At 45.2% G+C, this 20,022-nt stretch overlaps 1 protein-coding gene across 2 annotated transcripts; it reads left to right on the forward strand.

The window, feature by feature from the left end:
• Positions 1-468: 468 nt before the first annotated feature.
• LOC117461981 (acyl-coenzyme A thioesterase 5-like) lies at positions 469-19,046 on the forward strand. Of its 2 annotated transcripts, none has more exons than XM_071206237.1 (4): positions 469-622; positions 15,643-16,095; positions 17,417-17,619; positions 17,954-19,046. In XM_071206237.1, exons 2-4 carry the CDS (start codon positions 15,645-15,647, stop codon positions 18,560-18,562), a joined length of 1,263 nt encoding a protein of 420 aa, XP_071062338.1. In that variant the 5' UTR covers positions 469-622; positions 15,643-15,644; the 3' UTR covers positions 18,563-19,046. The 2 variants fall into 2 exon arrangements, with proteins under 2 accessions (XP_071062338.1, XP_071062337.1); XM_071206236.1 differs by having other exon boundaries at positions 471-622; positions 15,640-16,095; positions 17,954-19,045.
• The last annotated feature ends 976 nt before the right edge of the window (positions 19,047-20,022 follow it).

Here is a 20,022-nt window from a genome sequence, read left to right on the forward strand (position 1 = left end):
TTGTGTGGATATGTAGCACATTAACATTTTAATAGCACTTAATGACTGACTGAATGGAAATGACAATAAATGAAAAAAGCGATCATGAAAATGTTTCCAACAAATGAATTACTTAATGATATCACTATGCTCGGGAAGTAAACAACAGAGTCCAATGGAGGCGTTTCAGGTAGGGGCGGGGGGGAGTGTGTGAGAGAGCCTTTGCAGACCATTTACGTGCACATGCACAACAATCTTTACACCACAGGAAAAGGAAAACCTAAAAAACGATAATACAGCCTCTTTAAAATACCCCTCTTATAATTTGTGCACATTTATGAGCTAGAGAAACAAGCTATCTTTGATTCTGAGGGACTGTACCCACATCAAAAACATGTTGTGGGTTTCATCATGCAACGATAAACTGTGTGAGGACACCAGACATAGGCCTACTGTAATACTAGAAATATTCACTGCAACTTGAAACACTCTCATTCAGCAGAGGGTCCAAAGTCTAGCGGTTATTCATAGAACAGCACAGTGTGTTCCTGCCAGGTGACCCGACTGTTGGGATCCATTGCAGCTGAGAAGAAGACACATAAAAGACATTGAAGCTAACTGTGGACTATTTCTCAAACTAAAGGTAAGTCAAATGTAGTAATACTAGAAAATGTGATGCCTCCGCAGCAGGGCCGTATTCATGGAGTCAACATTGGGGGGGACCAAAAATTGAATACAAATTTGAATACTAATTTCCTGCCATTCTAAAGGAAAATACATAAAAAATCACAAACACATTGGATACTTTAAAACCTGTTAAACCCCATGCCCCTGCCCGTGGGGGCAAAACACAACAATAGTCACGAAACATTTCAGTGTCTCAGGCATGGGTGTAGGAAGCATTCTCAATGTGGGTGGGACAATTTGACGGGGGGTGTGGGCGGGTGGGGGACCTAACCTCCTCTAGGGGGGTCCGGGGGCATACTCCCCCGGGAAGATTTTCTTTTAAATGTTGAAGTTAAAAGCATCAATCTGGTGCACTTTGAGAGCAACATTAGGGACTAAATCTATGGATACATCTCAACAACACCCATGTGAAACAGACATGAACAGATTTACTTTTTCTTTATGCATATTTTACAAATCACTCCCTTTTTAAAACTGTAGTATGAGTTGGAATGATTTCATACCTGTTATTCTCTTATTTTGTATAACTATAATGATCATATAAAGGTGTGCCTTGGAAATACTTGTTTTGCATCAATCTTGATACAGGGTACTTATTATATGTTATAGTTTGGATTCCTAAAGCTTTTAGTCTACTATCCCATCATTCAAGGGTGGTTTTCACAATAAGTAATGGTTTATTTTTTGCACGGACACTATCATTTACATTTTTTTACTATGTTCAATCTGAATTTACTTTAAAAACATCTATATTGATATCTATATTATATACTGACACTAGCCCGCCAAACCCTGGCTAACAACTGAAACCAGCTAGCCCACAGCTAGTTAGCTACTATTCCTGAAAAGTTCGGTTTTAACATCAGAACTACAAGTTACTTACACAAAGAAGCTAAACCGGAGGGTTCATTAACATTACGAAATAAAATAATATAGATTACTTTAGGGCTAACTAGAAAAGATACCAGAACTGATGGAGGGCAAATTAAAACATGACTGACCTGCTTGGAGCATCAAGCTAACTGAAGGTGGACTCAGACGTGCACCCGCGGGTATAAAATAAGGAACCAATTTACATATGAAAAGAAATATCATTTTGGTGAAGCTCACAATAACAGAAAATATAGAAATATACAAATAACCAAAATAAAGAAGTCATAGAATAGCAATTTTATTTAAATTAAAAAATCAAAACTTTTTTTTCTTTTACTATTTATTAGGGGGGACATTTTGAGTGTATCTGAATATTGGGGGAGATGTCCCCCCCCCCAATGTATATGGTGAATACGGCCCTGCTCCGCAGCAATGAGTGGAATATCCTCCTCTGAATAAATGTTTCAGGCGTGAAATGAAATTTTGCATTAAAATGTTCAATAACAGGAATGCTATTAGTAGCTACACTTGATATGGACACATTCAAAAACACTTGGTAGGGTAGGGATACATATGGTTGAGATAATTCATTATTCTTCCTATTCTCAATGAATCCCAGAAAGAAAGACCAATTGAAGACACTAGTCATTCAAATCGCGATATGAATATATTGTGCGGTGTTCATTAAAGGTGGGGTAGGTAAGTTTCAGAAACCGGCTCGAGTGCACTAAAATTTGAAAGCACACAGCCGAAAAGACTCCGCCCCTTCCTTCACCTCCTCCAACACACATGAACGCGCACATGACGTCAGCAGACTGGTGAAAGTGGCCGCCTGTTGCTGGCACGAGATACATTTGTGCGTGCACGAGATGGAAGGCTGACAGACAGGGCGGCAATCCAATCCGGGCCGGCTAAACAGATTGGTTGTACTTTTTACAGTATTACGGGTTCCACAGATGCATTTTTCTATGGATTTTTTGTCAAAGCACTTAAGATATTCATTGCTATCGGGATGTTAAGAGCATTCCATGGAATATAACAAAAAGTGTATCTCGAGCCGGTTTCTGAAACGTACCTACCCCACCTTTAACTGCTTAGCAACAGCTTAGGTAGTTTTCAGGTAATGCTAATCAAACAAGTAGATTTTCTTCTCACAATAGCACACATTTAGATGATTATTCACAGAAGGATGAATGATATAAATGTCCTTTAAACTAGGAAAGATTGCTGCAATTCATTGGTTAGTTTGTAAAAGCTTTTGGATGATGGATGTTGGCAGAGAGGGACAGTAACAAGCCCCCAGGAGCGTGTCATACGGCACTTTTTTCACAAGATGGTAGTATAATGCTAACATCTGAGTATCACTTGTACTTAGATAAGGCAGGATGGACTCTGGACTTGTTTGTAGGCTACGTGACTTAAATTATATTGTGGCTTGGTTCATACTGCAGCCAAAAATGATGTGATTTTAAAAGCTTTCCTAAATATCATATGATCTCACTCAAGTATGTATATAAAATAATCAAAAGTCAAATGTGTTCCAGTGTAGGCCTATGGATATTGCGACCTGTTGCAAGTTTATAATGTCACTTACTTGTTAAGGATGCGCACTGATGCCTTTATAAGTGTGGCAAGACAAATAAGCTTAAACTCTTAAACTAATATATAAGCTGTTTTTTTTTGTAAGTTTAAGGGAGTCAAACCACACATCCTGTCTGTGCTTCATACAATAAAGCCACCTGTCCTATCAGCTGTTGTGAGGCTTTTATTGTGAAAGAGCCTTAGCTTCCTGTTTCACTGTTTACTTACTATTGACTTTTTAAGCTGTTTTGAATGGTTTTAGCATAACACACAGTCAAAATATAACGGCAAAGAGCCAACTAGTGCATCTCTGTTTTGACGAACATCGACTGTCAACACCGAGAAGGTAACGTTAAGTTACGTTCTATTTCGTATAAGGCTTCGCCCTCTAAGGCTATCGCTATTGCGTAAACCCCACTGCACGTGTGCAGCACTGACAGACTTATTCCACGCCCACCTACGACGTGGGCCCCACCTCCGGGCTCACTTCCGTATAAATAGGAAGTAGGCCCTACAATCCGCTCCTACTTTTCTTCAGCACTCCGTTGCAGAAGCATTGACAGGCAAAAACGGTTCTTTTGAGAGCTACCTCTGAAAAACTAAGATTCTTCCTAAAAAGCTTTGTTTTTCTAACATGGAGACTGGACAGGAAAGTCAAGGCTGTGTCAGGGATTGCCTCGTGTGCGGGTCGGGCTACATCATGAGCTTTGACAGGCACTCACAGTGTGAGTCCTGCCTGGGATTAGAGCATGCGAACGCTGCTCTCATTCCAGGGGTAGCATGCTCGCATTGTGCCCGTCTCCCGCTGGCCCTCAGACAGCAGAGAGCGGACGCTCTCGCTGCTGCAGCTGCCGAGGACGATTGGCACGTCCGGGAGGAGTTGATCCCTCCATACAGGGATCAACGGGTGATTCCCCCATTATCTCTCCCCTCCGGACGGAGGAGACAGATAGGGAAACTGGTGTAGGTCCGGTGTATGATCCCGTGATCCCTATCTCCGCCAACACGGCATTGCCGTCGATTGGCGGGATTCTCCTGGAACTGCCAGAGATCATATCCAAGGCGGCCGCCTGGAGAAATCTCCCCGTTCCCCTAGCTCAGGAGAGCTCGCCGCCGGATGATATGTCCGGGGTGTTCTCCCGGGTACACAGGGTCAGGAGGGACCCGGTCTGGCCACGCTTCCCGGCCATAAGGAAGTACCAGGAGGGGGCGGCAGCGGACCCTGGAGCCATGAGGTCTCCGATTGGGACATATGTGCCTCTCACGAGAGTGGAGGGACTCACGGACGTGGGTTTCCCGACCGTGCCTCCGCTAGAGCCGAACCTCACGGCATTCTTTGGGGCTAGGCAGGCCAGCTCGGTTTCCGGACGGCAACCCATGCTGGCTGCCACCAAAGACAGGTTTTCGCCAAACAGACGGACCGGATGCACCAGTGTGCTTTCCAGGCATCAGCGGCGGCAAATAACATAGCGTTGCTGACAAACTCCATGGTGGAAATGTCGGAGCAGTCTAAGACTATGTCCTCAGGGGAGGCTGAGGAGATAGGCAAGGCGGCCAGTACTGCACTCACCCTGTGCGCAGCAGTCGCAGTCTCGCAGGCGCGGATTGCGGCATGGGCGACACAGGTCCACCGGTATCTCTGGCTACAGCAGGGGAATATACCGGAGGGTGCAGGAAAAGATCTTCTGGAGGCTCCAATTAGTCCGGACGGACTATTTGGACCACAGTTCCATGCCATGGTGGAAGGTATGAAGTCTGCTTCAGAGCAAGCAGACGACATAAGGCGTCATGCTAGCTGGCTACAGGACAAACGTCCGCAGCGACAGCAGCGTCAGCAATGACAGCATCCGCAGACCCCGCTACAGTCTCAACGGGGGCAGAGCGGGCAGCGGCGAGAGCAGCAACGGCGTCAGCACCGCCCTTCGGCAGCGGCAGGGGCTCCGTCCCAGGTCTCCGCTCCTTCGCCGCAGAGACAGGATCTGCAGGCGGCGAGTCGGAGGGGAAGGAAGAACCCCCGCTCCTGGTCTGCTCCTCCGAGAGAACCTCCGAGGAAGCAGAACAGAAGATGACTCTTTGGGGGGGTTATGTGGGAAGAGAGATTGGTCAATAAAAATGATTCAAATCTCAACAGTGTGTCTGTAGCATCTGTGTCTCACGTAACCCCCACACTAGTCAGGCCGGTTGCTATTAATCTATTGATTAAAAAGCAGCGGGACTTGTTGCATAATCCCCTGCTGTTAACCGGTCGGTTAATAGACAGAGGGACTCGCTGGTGGAGCCAGCTGTTTCTAATCGAACGGTTAGCAAACAGCTAGGCTCGCTGTATAAGCCTGCGGTATTTAACCAGTCGGTTATAAGACAGCAGGGCTTGACATTTAAATCGGCCGCTTCTATCCTTACGGGTAACAAGCAGCGCGATTTTTCCTCTGTCTCAGTTGTGCCTACACACAGTCGTATTAAGCCTAGCACGGCTGTTACGCAGGAGGTGAAAAACACTGCACACACCTCCACAAGTTGGAGCATAAACCCGCCTCAGGGTCCTGTTTATGAGCCTTCTCATAAACAGAGACAGGATGAGAGTCGGGGTGTGATGCAGCGTGTGGAGACCCCTTCACAGCCCTTTAGGGTGGGGCCCCCCTTGGGTTGCGTCACGAGCAACGGCGGCAAGGGCTCTGGCATGGCTAGTCACCATGACTACCACAGCACATCAAAACAGGTACGCCCGCTCTCAGAGCGATGCTCAGAGTGGAGTTTAATGGACGGATGGATGAGCAGGCTGATCAGCAGAGGGTACTCTCTGCAATTTGCCTCCCCCCCCCCCACAGTTCAATGGAATTCAGGAAACACTTCTGTCATCCCAAGAACAGTGCCTGGCGCTCCAGACGGAGCTGCAGGAACTCCTGGTAAAAAGTGCGATTTCCAGGGTTCCTCAGGGGGAAGAAAATCGGGGGTTTTACTCCCGTTATTTTCTTATCCCGAAAAAGGCCGGGGGGATGAGACCCATCCTAGATCTGTCAGCATTCAACAGAGTGATACGGAAAAGACCGTTTCACATGCTGACAAACAGGTAATGGAATGTGTTCACCAGGGAGATTGGTGCACCTCTACAGACCTGAAGGATGCTTACTTCCACATAACCATCATCCCAAAACACAGGAAATCCCTGCGTTTTTCATTCCAGGGAATATCGTACCAGTTCAATCGACTGCCGTTCGGATATTCCCTGGCTCCACGCACTTTTCAAAGTGTGTGGAGACGGCGCTGGAGCCGCTACGCAGAGGAGGGATGAGAGTGTTATTTTATCTGGACGACCTGCTGTTGCTGGCTCGCTCCAGAGAGGAAGCTGCTTTACAGACGGTACAACTCGTATCTCACCTGTCAAGCCTGGGTTTCATAATCAATTGGGAGAAGAGCTGTCCTCTTCCATCCCAGATCATCATGTATTTGGGAATGGAATTCAACTCAGCCCGCATGAGAGCACGACTCTCACAGCGGAGAGTGGAGAATCTGACAGCTCTCCTCAGGTGCGTCACACCCGGCAGGGTGGTGACAGCCCTTTCCGTGATGCAGCTGTTGGGCATGATGTCAGCTGGTCACGTGGTGATCCCCCTGGGTCTCCTTTACATGAGGAGACTACAGAGGTGGTTCATTCGCCTGCGCATCGACCCCGTGCGTCAGAGGAGACGCATGGTGTGCGTTCCTCCATCCGTAGGGTTAGATCTGACCTACTGGAAAAATCCCCACATCCTGTCGGTGGGGGTTCCCCTCGGCAGAGTGACGTCACACACCTCGGTGTTTACAGACGCATCGCTCTCAGGGTGGAGGGGAACATGCATGTCGCAGGCAGTGGGGGGACAGTGGCCGCCGCACATGTCCCTTCATATAAACGCGCTGGAATTACTCGCCGTATGGAGAGTAATTCAGCACTTTGCCCCGTTGCTGTGGAATCATCATGTGATGATTCGGACAGACAACAAAACGGCGGCATCCTACATAAATCGTCAGGGAGGTGTACGATCAGCGCAGCTGCTGAATACAGCCAGACGGCTGTTGTGCTGGGCGCGCACACACATGCTCTCGATCAGAGCAGTGTATATTCCCGGCGAGCTGAACAGAGGGGCAGATCTCATGTCCAGAGGAGGTCCTCGACAAGGGGACTGGAGCCTCCACCCCGAGCTAGTCTCCCAAGTGTGGAGCAGGTTCGGGACAGCAGAGGTGGATCTGTTCGATGCTCGCGGGAACGCGCAGTGTGCTCGCTGGTTCTCCCTGAGAAGGCAGGATCACCCCCCTCTGGGGGTGGACGCGTTCGCACACAGACCTTGGCCCAGGGTGTTACTGTACGCTTTCCCACCAGTCCCTCTGATCCCTCGGTTCCTGGACCGAGTGCAGGAGGAGCGACTGGTAGCGGTCTTAATAGCCCCGGAACGCACGGGAGCGTTCTGGTTTCCCTGCATGCAGCAGATGCTGTCAGGGAGACCGTGGGAAATTCCGTGGCGGAGGGATGCTCTCTCCCAGGTGGAGGGAGCAATCAGCGGTCACCCAGTATTAGGCCAACGTTTGTGGGCATGGCCCCTGAACGGGAACACTTAGAGGGGCTCGGCCTCTCTCAAGATGTTGTGAGGACTATTCAGGGATCCAGAGCCGCGTCCACCAGGGCGTTGTACACAACCAAATGGACGGCGTTCCAACGGTGGTGTGTAGGAAAAGGCGTGGACCCCGTGGCGTGTCCCCTGCCTCTCGTGCTGTCATTTCTCCAGACAGGAAATTGGCCCATAGCACGATAAAAACGTATGCGGCTGCCATCTCGTCATGCCATGTAGGGTTTGGGGTCAGCACGGTGTTTAGTCACCCGCTGACAAAACGTTTCCTACGAGGAGTACAGAGACTCAGACCGGTATCACGCGCTTTAGCGCCTCAATGGGATTTGGCTGTAGTGCTGTGAGCACTAGGTAAAGCCCCTTTTGAACCGCTGGATCAAGTTCCCCTGAAGTTTCTGTCAGCCAAGGTAGCGCTGCTCTTGGCTCTGACGTCAGCTAAAAGGGTGAGTGATTTGTCTGCTCTGTCTGTGGCTCCTTCATGTCTCCAGATCCAAGGAGATGGCAGCTCAGCTGTGTTACGCCCGAACCCGGCGTTTATGCCGAAGGTGATCACAAGCTCGTTCAGATCGAGAGTGATAACTTTGGAGGGCTTCTTTCCTCCGCCTCACACATCAGAGGAAGAAGCCACATCACATCTCCTCCGTCCCGTGCGCGCGCTGGCATGCTATGTTGCACGCACGGCTGCGTTACGCAAATCCCAGCGTCTGTTTGTGCATTTTAGAGAGCGCTCAGTAGGGCAGCCTCTATCTGCACAGCGCCTGTCACACTGGCTGGGTGAGGCGGTGTCACAGGCGTATGTTTCCTCTGGGTTGGATCCACCGGAAAACATTAAAGCGCACAGCACCAGAGGAATATCAACTTCTACGGCATTGTTCGGAGGAATGACAGTGGAAGACATTTGCACTGCTGCATCTTGGTCTTCACCCTGTTCGTTTATTCGTTTTTATTTGAGGGATGTCTGCCATTCCTCTCTGACACACTCAGTACTGAATAGTCTGCCAGATTGAGGAATGTCGGGGATTTTCCAAATTGCAGGCCTCTCTCCTGCCTGTCGGCATGTAGAAAGCGGCCGTTGCTCCCCTCTCTTGATCGTTTTTAACAAGAAAGACTTAAAAAACTAGCCCGAGTAAGCCTACCTTCGTTCCTTGATGGGGAAATATTCATTTTGGAAATGCTATATTCCCTGGGAATGTGATGCTCCATTTACGCACGGCGAAATGGACATGGGTTATTAACTGAGTAGGTGTGTTTTGTGCTTCTGGTAACGGACGGAATCAGTGGGGCGCAGACTACATCCTGCTTCGCCCTTAACCCAATAGCGATAGCCTTAGAGGGCGAAGCCTTATACGAAATAGACCTAGGGTTACGTATTGTAACCCAGCTTCTATGAGTATAGGCGCAGCCCTCTAAGGTTCGGGCCCCACTGGTGCCGCGAATAGCTGAAGAAAAGCTGTGGGAGCGGATTGTAGGGCCTACTTCCTATTTATACGGAAGTGAGCCCGGAGGTGGGGCCCACGTCGTAGGTGGGCGTGGAATAAGTCTGTCAGTGCTGCACACGTGCAGTGGGGTTTACCCAATAGCGATAGCCTTAGAGGGCTGCACCTATACTCATAGAAGCTGGGTCCAATACGTAACCCTAGTTTCTTTCTTTACGTTACCTGCGTTGGTTACGTACTTTAAGACGCTGCTAATGTTAACTTAGCATCACAGGAATTCAAACCATGCACTGCTATTAATTTGGATAATGTACCAGAGTGTAGGAATAGTCTGTTACAAGTAAAAGTCCTGCATTCAAAAGGTTACTCAAGTAGAAGTACAAAAGTAAAAATAGTCATTGTGCAGATTGGCCCATTTCAGAATAATATATATGTTTTATAATGATCGATCATTAAAGTGTTATCAAAGCTGGTAAAGGTGCAGCTAGTTTGAATGACTTTGTATACTGCAGGGTAGCCAGTATGGAAGCAAACAAGAGACAGAAGTATTTGAATTTTATCAGACACCGAATTTATAGCACTGAAAATAATTACTTTGAAAATCATGTATCTGAATTAAAAAAATGTAAAAAAAATGTGAATGTTCAAATTCAGATCCCAAAAATTCAAGTGAAAAAAATTCGAAGTCAAATATTTCGGTGTTTAAAATTCGATGTCAAAAAATTCGGTGTATAAAATTCGACGTCAAAAATTGCGATGCAGCATCATCCGGGCTACTCAGACAGGATAAGCAATCGAGTCCAAATGCAATCAAACCGACTTCTGGCCTATCAGAGCCAAGCGGGAAACCCCGGGACAGTGCGGTGAAGCCCAATGCTGCAAACTGTAGGCGATGGATGCAGATGGGAGCAATTCCCGTAGACCCTATGTTAAAATGTCCAACTTAACATCAGAAAATGAACATGTTTCTAGCCTGGATCCACAAAAACATATTCTGTATATAGTTAGATTCCCCCTTCATGACAACGGGACTGCTGTTCCTAGCTCCTCTCTGCTAGCTCCGTTAGCTCTATTGGCTCCGTGATGCTACAGCGGCTCAGCTCATGAGGAGAACAGAACACTACTTGAACTCGGCCGTGTTTGTTGTGTTGGCTCCTGGTGGACTATTCGTCATGCAAATATAGGATTTATCTGCGGTTAAAACAGACCGTCCATGAATGCCGTTTCTTCGGTAAGTCAACCCTGCGTACTTTATGTTATGTTACTGGTGTTTTTATTAAGCCAACGTTAATGAATGTTTAGAGTTGGGTTAGCATTTGAGCAATCGTAGACCGCGGTGAATTTAGTTTTAGGTTGGATATTCGACGGACATTCGCGGACCTGCCAGCAGCGTCAGTTTCGAGATGGGTCTGGCTGCAGACCGCAGCAAGGAGGCGGATCGTATAGGGGCGGATCGTATAGGGGCGGATCGTATAGGGGCGTTTCCTAACTTTTTTTATCCAATAGCAACTTAAGGGATTCCAGCTGCTTTTATAAATCTTCGCAGAAGAAATCATTCGTTCTAGTGATGGGAATTCCGGCTCTTCTTGGTGAGCCGGATCATTTGGCTCGGCTCACCAAGAAGAGCCGGCTCTTTCGGCTCCCAAAGGGCTCTTCAGTTTACCACATATTATACCTTTAATTAAATCAAAGGTAGCCCTGTTTTGACTAATGAATGATGTATACGTGTACACATATATCACTTAAATTATTCAATACATCCTTTGTACTGAAGTATTCAAAAGTAAAAATTACATGTTTAATATAAATTATTTGCTGTGGCCAATTGTTTTCATTGCATTTACAGACCCGTGTAACTCTCTGATACCACCCAATGAATGCATTGACTTGCTTGTAGAACCACGCTACACAAAACAGATAGCAACACCTATAAAAACTATTTAAAAAAAGGGGCTACTGTATCAACCTATATAAAGTATATAAATATAGTTTTTCTCCCTGCAGGAGAGGGGAGCGTGCTTTGAGATCAGCTGCTAGGCTGCAGCGGGGAGAAGAGGGGGACAAAAAGAGATCTTCGTCCTCCGTGTTTTATTCTTATAGAAGTAAGAAGAGAAGTAATGGGGCAGAAACCCTCCTTTTTACGCAGCGGTCCAGACATAGACATCAAACGGCGACACATATTCAGTTGCCAGTTACTTTTCGCATTAGGGCAGGGATATCTAGATACTTTCCAAGGTTTGACATAATGAATTGTGCTACTTTTAAAGCAAGCAACGATGTTTTCAAATCTGTAATCAAAAAGCTCCTCAAAAACACTATAGAAGCAGTTCCTGCCGTTGTTACGTTAGTTCAAACAGTAACAACGGACTACTTTTCTTAGCGGATGCATGTCAATTTAAATCAATACATAAAACAATTTTTTAAATCAATAAAATCTTTTTCTAAATCCATAAAAGCATTTCAATTATTATTGGGAGTCATGTCGTTACTTTGTTGAGAATGTGGCCATGTGTAATAAGCGGGATAATGTCCACATTGCACATTGCATAATGTGCCTTCATGCCGATCTAGATCCCTCCGCAAAAACAAAACAAAAAACGTCTCGTTCGCGGGCGAGAGCCGGCTCCCGTCGTTCACTATAGGATCCGCCCCTATACGATCCGCCTCCTTGCTGCGGTCTGCAGCCAGACTCTATTGTCAGTTTCCCCTGCTGCTGGCTGTATTACAACGGGGAGATCTTCTCCGCGAAACGGGGCTTTCACTTAGGGACCATCAACAAATGACTTTTCAATTACACAAGAACATTTCTCTTTTTAATAAATCGACAGCTTCCCGATCGAGTGAATGTGAAGCAAATCCACGCTAGAGCATTCATTTGTTGAACAAACCTCTTTTTATTGCATTTTAATACTTTAAATATTTTTATATTATTATTTTGATGGAAAAATGAAAAATTATTGGTCAAATGCTCCAAATACCACCCCTTTCATGTGAATGCGCACCTAACTAGATAGGACACTGCTGGCTTGAGCGATCCACTTGATAACCCGCGTCGTAGTACCGTTTAGCGAGAGCGCGTATGTTTTGGATTAGGCCAACCGGCTAACTCAAACATATCCAGGTTAGGTTGAACCAGCTTCGTAGTACAGGCCCCTGGTGAAGCTGCATCCTATGTCTTTATAAAGTCAATACACAGAGAGAAGGTGTTAGTAAGCCTAGTTATCACTACTTTACTTTATGTAACAATAGATCTAGGGATATACATTTGTAAAGTTTTTCCTTTTCTGTCCTTTTTCCTAAAGCTTGGGGCATACATCTCAGGGGCTATAAATTGGTAAATTAGAGAAAGAAGGCACAATCTTAAGTGATAGAGCTGCTGTTTTGTGAAATATCGGAACAAATGTTATCACAACAAACAACCAGTATTTGGTTAATCTGCTAACATCTCAGAGACATCTGGCATGCTTCAAAAGGCCCAAACAACTCATGTAATGGTTTAATCTTTAAAAACAGAATGTATTTTACAGCTGCTATGGACAGTCTTGCACAAATGTACATTCTCAAAGATATTGAAGTGACTATTGTGTTGTATATATTGATTTTTGTGCTTTAATTTAGGTCTTAATGTGTGCATATGTATAAATGTGTCTTTTGATTGTGTATATACAGTGGGGCAAAAAAGTATTTAGTCAGCCACCAATTGTGTAAGTTCTCCCACTTAAAAACATGAGAGAGGCCTGCAATTTTCATCCTATGTATACCTCAACTATGAAAGACAAAATGAGAAAAAAAAAAATCCTGAAAATCACATTGTCTGATTTTTAAAGAATTTATTTGCAAATTATGGTGGAAAATAAGTATTTGGTCAATAACAAAAGTTCATCTCAATACTTTGTTATATACCCTTTGTTGGCAATGACAGAGGTCAAACGTTTTCTGTAAGTCTTCACAAGGTTTTCACACACTGTTGCTGGTATTTTGGCCCATTCCTCCATGCAGATCTCCTCTAGAGCAGTGATGTTTTGGGGCTGTCGCTGGGCAACACAGACTTTCAACTCCCTCCAAAGATTTTCTATTGGGTTGAGATCTGGAGACTGGCTAGGCCACTCCAAGACCTTGAAATGCTTCTTACGAAGCCACTCCTTCGTTGCCCGGGTGGTGTGTTTGGGATCATTGTCATGCTGAAAGACCCAGCCACGTTTCATCTTCAATGCCCTTGCTGATGGAAGGAGGTTGTCACTCAAAATCTCACGATACATGGCCCATTCATTCTTTCCTTTACACGAATCAGTCGTCCTGGTCCCTTTGCAGAAAAACAGCCCCAAAGCACAATGTTTCCACCCCCATGTTTCACAGTAGGTATGGTGCTCTTTGGATGCAACTCAGCATTCTTTCTCCTCCAAACACGTCTAGTTGAGTTTTTACCAAAAAGTTCTATTTTGGTTTGATCTGACCATATGACATTCTCCCAATCCTCTTCTGGATCATCTAAATGCTCTCTAGCTAGCTTCAGACAGGCCTGGGCCCTGGACATGTACTGGCAGGGGGACACGTCTGGCACTGCAGGATTTGAGTCCCTGGCGGCGTAGTGTGTTACTGATGGTAGCCTTTGTTACTTTGGTCCCAGCTCTCTGCAGGTCATTGACTAGGTCCTAGGGGTGTAACGGTACACGTACCCGTACTGAAATTATTCGGTATGGGCACTTCGGTTCGGTACAGGTGTGTACCGAAGTGTACCGAACGAATATAACGTTAAATGTAAAAACGTGAACAACTCTTTGGAAGTAATCTCAGGTGCTGCGTCGCAGCATTCAGAGTAATTTGCTCACATTGGGTTCAACGCGTCATAGAGCGAGCAAGTCATTTCATTGGGCTGGTCAGAGGGATGCGTTCAAATGTAGTCAGTAATTTAAGGAACTGTCAAATTAATGGCGAACGCAGATAAAGTTGAGCTCGAAAATCCTCCAGCATCATTGAAGTCTCCGGTTTGGGAACATTTTGGTTTCGCAGTTACGTACAAGGATGACGGACAAAGACAGGTGGACCGAACCAAAGCTGTTTGTCGGCATTGTTCAACTAACATTGGTTACGCGGCTGGCAATACATCAAACTTGCACACTCTTGAAAAGACATCACTCGAACGTGAATACCAACGGTACCAAAAGAAAAAAGGCTGAAGTGCAAACTCCCGCTAGCATTTAAGCCTCCACCACTCGCAAAAAGTTCAGACCGAGCCAAAGCTATTACAAACGCCAAATATCCTTATGTTGCCATGTTAGCAAAGTGCTACCTGGCTGTATCTGCTACCTCTGTCCCTAGCGAGAGGGTGTTCTCCACAGCAGGAGACATTGTTAGTGCCAGCTGCCAGCAGATCTGCCCTTTCGGCAAGCAATGTGGACAAGTTCATCTTTCTTTAAAAAAAAACATGAAAATACAATGACAAGCAAGTCCTAATGTCAAACTGGCTGCTTAGGTGCTAGTACAGTACAGTTCAAATTCAGATTATTTCAGTTCATCGAAATGCTGCACCTTAATGTTTATTTTATTATATTTTGTATTTATTTGAGTGAATACATTATTCACAGTTTAATAATAATAAAATATATATATATATATATATATATATATGTTTTGTTTTGTGAAAAAAATTCTGCTGTACCGAACCGAACCGTGACCAAAAAACCGAGGTACGTATCGAACCGAAATGTTTGTGAACCGTTACACCCCTACTAGGTCCCCCCGTGTGGTTCTGGGATTTTTGCTCACCGTTCTTGTGATAATTTTGACCCCACGGGGTGAGATCTTGCGTGGAGCCCCAGATCGAGGGAGATTATCAGTGGTCTTGTATGTCTTCCATTTTCTAATAATTGCTCCCAGTTGATTTCTTCACACCAAGCTGCTTACCTATTGCAGATTCAGTCTTCCCAGCCTGGTGCAGGTCTACAATTTTGTTTCTGGTGTCCTTTGACAGCTCTTTGGTCTTGGCCATAGTGGAGTTTGGAGTGTGACTGTTTGAGGTTGTGGACAGGTGTCTTTTATACTGATAACGAGTTCAAACAGGTGCCATTAATACAGTTAACGAGTGGAGGACAGAGGAGGCTCTTAAAGAAGAAGTTACCAGAGCCAGAAATCTTGTTTGTTTGTCGGTGACCAAATACTTATTTTACCGAGGAATTGACCAATTAATTCATTAAAAATCCTACGATGTGATTTCCTGGATTATTTCCCCCCATTCTGTCTCTCTGTTGAAGTGTAGGATGAAAATTACAGGCCTCTCTCATCTCTTTAAGTGGGAGAACTTGCAAAATTGGTGGCTGACTAAATACTTTTTTGCCCCACTGTATATGTCACATATTTATATATATATTTGTTTTTGTATTCAGGATTGTGGGAAACTGTATTTTGATCTCTCTGTCTGTACACACAAACTGGAAGATTGACAATAAAGTTGACTTTGACTTTACTATTTATAAATCTTTTCCCAGAAGAGATGTCCTCCCAGGTCCGACTGCGGCTGCTGCCCAGAGCCAGATGCATGTTCGACGAGCCGCTCCAGGTGAAGGTGGCCGGGCTGAGGTCCAGACAGGTGGTCACCCTGAGAGCCAGAACCACGGACGAGAAGGGAGTGATGTTCAGCTCCATAGCCACATACAAGGCTGATGGGAGCGGGGAGGTGGACCTGCAGAGAGTCCCCTCCCTCAGCGGGACCTACACCGGGGTCCAGCCCATGGGCCTGCTGTGGTCCATGAGGCCAGACACCTTGCACAAAATGTTCACAAAAACATGTTCACTGAACCCTCAGGTGGTGAAGTTCTCCGTGCACGAGGAGGAGGGCGGGATGCTGGCGGAGGCGACCAATGAGAGGCTTCTGGTTGGAGACGGGGTCATCCGGCGCCCGGTGAAAGATGGGAATATTCGTGGAGTCCTGTTTACTCCCCCAGGTTAGTCCGTTTCTCTATTCCTCCTCAAATCAAACAGTAGTGCATGGCCACAGCCTGATAAAGCTATTTCCTTTTTTCACACAAGTCCATTGTCAAACAAAAACAATTATAATGACTTCAGGAACCAATATGTTGCTGAGAGGCTGAGGTCCGGCCTGGTTGTCTGACACGCTTGGAAAAAGGATGTGTTCAGGCCCAAACATGCTTTGAATAAAATCTTAAATTAATGAAAATGGTTGGCTTATTATCACATGTATCAGCATATAGTCTGTATAATCCAGTTATCAAAAGTTGCGGTCAACAAAAAATACACCGACCCTCTCACCCACTCTTCCACACACACACACACACACACACACACACACACACACACACACACACACACACACACACACACACACACACACACACACACACACACACACACACACACACACACACACACACACACACACACACACACACACACACACACACACACACACACACACACACACACACACACACACACACACACCATGTATACATCACTTCAGGGGACATGATATTGACTTACATGCATTTCCTGGAGACTTATCCTAATCCCCACACGTGACTATGTAAACAGATTTAGGTCCCCACAAGTATAGTAATGCTAGACCACACACACACACACACACACACACACACACACACACACACACACACACACACACACACACACACACACACACACACACACACACACACACACACACACACACACACACACACACACACACACACACACACACACACACACACACATACACACACACACACACACACACACCTCACACAGGTGATTATATTTATATTTGCTGTTACCTTCTTGTTTTTTTGGAACAAGAAGTGACATGAGACGTCGGAGCAGGGATTAAGATCATAAACTCTCAGAATCTTTTTGTGTGGTTTAATAAATCAAGTGAGTAAGCATGGTTATGTTGTCATAGACTTCTATACAATCTGACTGTGCAGTTGGATAGAGCTGGATATTAGAAATACTGCAGGTTTAAGGCACTCATGCATTGGCTTCAGTTTTCAGAATCAGAATACCTTTACACGTCCTACAGAGGGGACATTTTGATTGTTACAGCGAAGTGAAGAGCCAGAAATAGCAACATATTAATTCAAATGCAAGCACAACATATGTAAGATAAAATTATAAATGACACAAATTACACTGTACAAAAATACACATCAAGGTGGACAACAGAAAGTACCAATAACAGTTTAAAATAAATAAGTGTAACTGTAACCGACCTGTAGTTCTTAATCTATCTTTGTGTTTGTCTTTATTCAGGAGAGGGTCCGTTCGCTGCTGTGTTGGATCTGTACACTTTTGGTGGAGGTTTGTCGGAGAAAAGGGCCTCTCTGCTGGCCAGCCGGGGATTTGTGGTTCTGACTGTAGCGCTGTACGGCCATGATGACATGGCGAAGAACAACAAAGAAGTCCATCTGGATTATTTTGAAGAAGCAATAGCGTTTTTAAAGAAACAAGATAAGGTGAGTACAGGCCACATGTTTGAAAATCTTCACTGAAGGTGCTGAAGTTGCAAAGATGTTAGATTATTCGCTCAGTGGCAAAAGTCCAATGTATGATTACTTACAAAATAGCTAACCTTATGGGCATCATAATAAATCCTGAAAAGCCTTACATTACATTTCATTTATCTGACACTTTTATCCAAAGTGACTTAAAGTGCATTCAACCACGAGGAAACAAACTCAAAAGCAAGAATCCCGCAGTTACATTTTCTATCTATAAGCCAAACCAGATTCTACTGCATTAGCTTCACTTCCAAAGAAAGCAGCTCACAGTTTGCTTGTTTGTCCACAGGTTGGCAGTAAAGCAGTCGGTGTAATATCCATTTCTAAAAGTGGAGATCTTGCCCTATCAATAGCCTCTAACCTGCCAGATGTTGGAGTCACGGTGTGGATCAATGGCTGCTCTGCCAACACCGTGTTACCCCTCTACTACAATAAGAGCCAGATCCTCCCCGCGTTAATGTTTGACCTGAGCAGGATGATTCCCACAGACTCAGGGGCCTTTAACTGCAAATATGTGATGCATAATCCGCTGGCAGAGGAGAACAAAGCCACCCTGATCCCCATCGAACGAGCCGAGGGACGCTTCCTCTTCGTGGCTTCGGAGGACGACCTCAACTGGGACAGCAAGGCCTACATGGAGAACATGGTGGAGCGACTGCAGCGACACGGGAAGGACAACTTTGAGAGTGTGTGTTACCCCGGAGCGGGACATTACCTGGAGCCTCCGTACGGACCCTACTGCCCCTCCAGTTTCCATGGGGTTGCAGGCAAGCCGGTCCTGTGGGGGGGGGAAGCAACGTCCCACGCAGCAGCTGAAGTCCACCTGTGGAGAAAGATCCAGGAGTTTCTCAGGACTCACCTGAGCTGTGATGCTCCGCAGACTAAAGCCAGATTATAGACAGAAATATCATCATATGATAGATAAACACACGGATAACTGTAAATAATTGTACAGCGAATCATGTTTGATTTGATGATAGTTGAAGCACTGAGAGAAAGACATGCTTCATTTGTTGCCTTAGATTTGTAAATGTACTTATCTATGCTTTTAAGAAAGTGACATGGCTGTGTGTGGATGAGTTGAACAATGATTGAAACACATAGAATTATAAAGACTTTTCAATCAAGAAAAAACCTGAATTTTCATTTAATTATTCATAAAAAATAGCAACAGCCCCAACATCCTATTTAAAAAAAGGTTGGTCCTCCTCGTCCAGTGTTGCAATTCCAATTCCACATTGATTGGATTCACGAGGTCACATGATAATAACGCTATAAAAAACATTACAAGAGTTTTCATATAAATAAAAAAGCCCTTTTTGAACATTAAAGCATGTCACAGTAGAGGAACATAATACACATATGAACCTGAAAATGAGCATAATAGGGCATAATAGTATAATGTGTTTATGTTTGTATGAATAAGTGTTGGAAAACTGTAAGTGCAGTAAATACTTAATAATGGCGGTTTCCATGTGTGGAACTGTTTTGTTTTTACAACCAGCACTGCTTACAGCTCTTGTATTAATTCCAAACATCGGGAGAAGGCTTGATGGAAATGTGTGAAGCTTTTTATGGGTTTATAAATGCTTCAACCTTCCCTTCAGGCCGCAGCCAGTCACCTGGAAACAAAATAGAAGAGAACTATAAAGTAAATGAGAGGCTGCGCAACAAAACATGACTTATTAGAAACTATCGCATCCTGATCTTTCTCTCTCGCTCAGTGTTCTGAGTCCAGAGATACAACGTTATTGTTCCTACCAGCTCGCGACAGAGCATCGAGATAGCAGCCGCCGCCTTGATCTGCCTCCTCCGTTTATTGAGCAGCATCGTAGAAAAGCTCTCTGCCTGCCGAGCTCTCTTTGTGTATATGTGTCTGACTGCTCCCTTTATGTCATTTCAGCTCCACACAGCTCTCATCAGCCTCCAGCTTTTGAAAGGCAGGGAATTATATTTTCCTCTACCGTACCTGCACCAAAAGATGCCCTATGGGATCAGAAGCTCCTGTGTTCTTCAGTACAACTGGGTTTATGTTAGCAACAGAGCCTTTGTGGAGACACAGGAACACTTGGAGGCTGTGAGGAAAGTTATTTGTGCGCTTGTGCATAGTGCAATATCACAGAGTGGGTGAGATGATGTTAACACGCCTCCTTTGGGGAACATAGTTAGAGAACTGATGATAGCAATGTGCTGGTGCTATGACTGGCAGTGAGAGAAAACTGACATTGTTTCCTGACATAAATAGGTGGCTCTGAATAAAGCATGTGGAATATACAGTACAGTATGTAGCTAAAGTAAATAAGTACGCTCTTCTAACCAGCTAGATTAGGCCATTTTTCATTTATATTTCTATGTACT

Source organism: Pseudochaenichthys georgianus, chromosome 17 (genome assembly GCF_902827115.2).
Source record: "Pseudochaenichthys georgianus chromosome 17, fPseGeo1.2, whole genome shotgun sequence".
Taxonomy (NCBI): Eukaryota; Metazoa; Chordata; class Actinopteri; order Perciformes; family Channichthyidae; genus Pseudochaenichthys; species Pseudochaenichthys georgianus.